The 4,296-nt window shown below is 41.1% G+C and overlaps 1 protein-coding gene across 1 annotated transcript; it reads right to left on the bottom strand.

Moving 5' to 3' along the window:
* Positions 1-2,206: 2,206 nt before the first annotated feature.
* LOC104945290 (PR domain zinc finger protein 1-like) lies at positions 2,207-3,679 on the bottom strand (the record flags this gene model as incomplete). The annotated part of the gene is made up of 1 exon (XM_010770940.1): positions 2,207-3,679. A coding segment is annotated over one exon (579 nt), but the record flags the coding sequence as incomplete, so codon positions are not given.
* Between the last annotated feature and the right edge of the window lie 617 nt (positions 3,680-4,296).

The following is a 4,296-nucleotide window of genomic DNA, read 5'->3' as shown; positions in this document are numbered from 1 at the left end:
TGCACACACGCACACACACACACGCACGCACACACACACAAACACGCACACACACACACACACACACACACACACACACACACACACACACACACACACACACACACACACACACACACACACACACACACACACACACACACACATGACCAAATAAGGAGTGAGAGTGACGGGCGGGTAGCCCAAACAGGAAGCTGTCATACACTCTGGAAGCTATCATTAGCAGCTAATATAAAATCTCCGTTTTTGACAGAAAAATGGAATTATGGATTATCAATAATGTTTCAAAGTGACAGACACATTGGATTAGCCTATGGATTAACCTTCAGCCTCGTTTTTCTCGTTTTATTGCGATTGAACAAAAACTTTTGATCAGAATAACAGCTAAGGTGAGCATATCTCCGTGTTTTGCTACCTAAAGCTACGTCGTGTGTTGTCTGTATTTGCTTCCCCTGTCGCGAGTTCTGATCGTTCAGTGATGATACTTATATTTCTAGAATCTGTGGAATCTCAGCATGTTAGCTAAGCTTGTTTGTGCAGATCCGATAAGTATATCGATCGATCCATATCTAGAGTTTTGTGCTAAGTGCGTTAGCATGTTTTCGCTCAGGGCTCATTCTCCAGAGTTTCTTCCCGTTAGGAGGGTATGACACATTCATAGTTTTTTAAATATTAAGAAGCCCAGAGACACAGTGTCGTGAAAAAAAGAAAGTCTTAGGGGCTTAACAGGTTAATTCTAATCCTGGCTAACCCTAACCCTAGAAAAATGTCTCTTGTGATCCAGACTTGGATCAAAGGAGTCCAAAATGCTGTTAAGTTTTTACCCAAATCCTATAAAAAGTGTTGACATAACATGACCTTGTATAGTTGTATTTGACTAATTTGTAGTAAGTACGTATGTATTTAATTTGCACTTTAGTGCTGGCAGACAATGCATCCAAGTTTATCTACAGTTAATTTGACTGAACACACTGAAAAAAAAGGTCTTTAAAAAGTCAGGATATATTGTCAGCAAATTAAAACAGTGGTACAGTAGCTATTTAGACTAATTTAGACTTGCTAGGTTATGGCTAATTAGTCTGTCGCTAAATAGTTAGCATTCATCTAGCATCCACGGTGGATACAGGTATTACAACTACAGAATTAGCCTTTAGCTGACTTCACAATAATCTTAAAATATTCTAGTAGGAGTTAGGGTTGGGATTTTTAGCATTTTTCTGATGAGTTTCTATAAGCTACGTTCTCCAAATTGCTGGAAAAATGTCTGCCGAGTAAAAAAAGGGCAAAGCTTTATACAAAGAAACCTATTAGCTTCACCACTTCATACATAGTAATATAATCTTATACCAAAGTAATACAAAGAATAAACACACAGAGTCGTAGGGTTTAGATTAGAGCAGTGAACATTTATATCATAATTTACACTTTTGGACATTTTTGCACATAAATAACTATGTAAACCAGTATGTAAACAGAGACAGTCCTTTAGTGGATTCTCCTCTGGAGTTAAAGCTCTGATCAGAGAAAGAGATGCTTTGGTCGAACATTAGTTAGAGAGAAAGAAAATGAAACGGAGTAAAGAGAGAGAGAGATAGCGAGCTACAGAGTTCAGGTTGTTGATGTACAACTGCTGCAGAAAATCACAGTTGCTTTTGTAACATTAAGTTGACTCTTAATGCCATTATGACCAGTTTCAGTGATATTGTAAACAGTGTAAATGGTGCAAGCATCGGCACTGAAGTTATAAAGTAGGAGGAGTAGAGAGGGGGGGGGGCCAGTGCATAAAAGAAGGCCGAGGTGCTTTGGTGTATGCCAGTTCAACACGATGGCGGACGGTGGGGTTTAAGAAGGGGCCATAGCTTCTCAACTGAAATATTAACAAAAAATAAACAAAACATCTACAAAAAACCACAGCGAAAGAGTGAACACTTCATCGTATACACACACAGTAAATCTCCCCTTCTTCAGCATTTTGATTCCTCAAGTCCTTCTTTTCATTTTCCTTTCTTGTATTTTTTGGTGTGCATTTGAATTTTAAAGCCAAGTGTACTTTGGTAACTAGCGTCAAGCGTGAATCCCAAAATCGGAGGGAATTCACTTCCCTGTCGGGGGGGTTGACAGTGTTGTTAGAAAAATGAAACGAAAGGAGGGACTCGGCGACTAGCCAGCCTCCCGAGTCCTTTATGTGCTACATGTTGCCGCCTCGTTTGGACCAAGCCAAGAGCTGCAGTCCAGTTCAGTTTGGTTTCTTCTTCTTCAAGTAGCAAAAACGCAAATAAATAGAAAGCTCCCACCTTTAGCTGTCCCTTTAAAACACACTCACAAACACACATACTCTCATATCATCACATGCACACTGAGGTAACCGTTGTAAAAAATATACAAAACAAATGCCCTTTTTTGTTTCAAATTAAATTAAGTAGGCATCAGAAAAAGGACACAGACATACTTTAGGGAAGCTATGAAGCAGGGTTGAAATAAAGCTCTTCTTGGTAAATTAACAAATTCATGTGCCCCACTTTGGCAAGTTTTTCAACCCTTTCTTTTAACCTGCAATATTGGTTTCTAAATCTTACATCGATAAAACCCTGAAGAGTGGACACCCCTGGTTCTATAGGTCAGAGGCGTCATGACGGACGGCATAGAGAGAGTGACTACAGAGTAATGGCCACAGAGAAATACAAAAACAGAAAATACAAGTATTTTACATTGATTTCACCCCGTCAGTGTAACCATCCCTTCCACTTATTGCGTTTGAAGACAACAAATAAAAAGTATAATAAATTAAGGAGGTTATATAACAACTAATTGATCAACAAAAAAAACAAAAACATTTGAAAATAGAGACCAAATAATACAACAACAATAATTATAATAGCATTATATTAATTACATTAAAGGGTAGATGATTGTCTCTAAGTATAATAAACGCTAAGTAGTCATGGGACAGTGTCTCTTGAGCCCTGAGTACGCGAGTCCCTGAAGACCTGGTGCGAACAGGAAGTCACTCCTGAACCAGGTAATTACGAATTTACAGCGGTTGCTCCTGGCAATGAAGTCTTTGAGTCTTAACTCAGTGTCTTTTGGGGTTAAACGTCACTTAAGCGTGATCCTCCGACTCCTGCTTGACGGTGACGTTGGCAGGGTGCGGCAGGACGGGGCTGCTGTTCAGCATCTTGATCACCGACGTCTCATTCGGGGAATCGTACGCACCGTAACCGGCAGAAAGAAGGTCGTTGGCGCCGCCCTTGTGGTGGGGATGGAAGTGAGAGGACTTGAGGTCGCTCTCCCTCCACAGAATCCCCAAAATCTGCTTCTCCAAAATGGCCTCGACCTCCGCGCCGCCCTGGAGCTGCTCCAGCTGCTCGGCGTGCTCGCTGACGTCGAAGCGCTCGATCTCCTCGTTGGCGCGCTGTACCTCCTCCGGGTCGCCCTGATTGGACGCCGTGGGGCAGTAGCCCTTCAGGTGAAGCCTCAGACTGCACAGGTGGATGTAGTGGCGGTGGCAGTGGGAGCATTTGTGCGGGCGCTCGCGGGAGTGCAGGCGCTTGTGCAGCTTGAGGTGGACGAACTGGGTGAATTTTGCCGGGCAGAGCTTGCAGTGGTACGGCTTCTCCCCCGAGTGCAGACGCAGGTGAGTCTTCAGGTTGCTGGTGCTGCTGAAGCGCTTGTGACAAACCTGGAAGAAGAAAAGAGACAAATGTCAACACCTTGTAGCAACAAGCAGAGGTGGGAAGTAGTGGAGTACAAATACTTTGTTACTTCATTTTTCTGGTGTCACTACTTTACTCCACAACTTATTGTTCTGATGACTTTTTACTTTGACTTCTTACATGTTGAACCCAAATACCTGTACTTTCTACTTCTTACACTTTGAACACTAATACCTGTACTTTCTACTTCTCACATGTTGAACACTAATACCTGTACTTTCTACTTCTTACATGTTGAACTCAAATACCTGTACTTTCTACTTCTTACATGTTGAACACTAATACCTGTACTTTCTACTTCTTACATGTTGAACACTAATACCTGTACTTTCTACTTCTTACATGTTGAACTCAAATACCTGTACTTTCTACTTCTTACATTTTGAACACTAATACCTGTACTTTCTACTTCTTACATGTTGAACACAAATACCTGTACTTTCTACTTCTTACATGTTGAACACTAATACCTGTACTTTCTACTTCTTACATGTTGAACACAAATACCTGTACTTTCTACTTCTTACATGTTGAACACAAATACCTGTACTTTCTATTTCTTACATGTTGAACTCAAATACCT

This window comes from Notothenia coriiceps, unplaced genomic scaffold (assembly GCF_000735185.1).
Source record: "Notothenia coriiceps isolate Sejong01 unplaced genomic scaffold, NC01 NC01_scaffold00009398, whole genome shotgun sequence".
Classification (NCBI taxonomy): domain Eukaryota; kingdom Metazoa; phylum Chordata; class Actinopteri; order Perciformes; family Nototheniidae; genus Notothenia; species Notothenia coriiceps.
The sequence above is the reverse complement of the archived record's forward strand: the minus strand, read 5'-3'. Positions and strand labels throughout refer to the sequence as shown.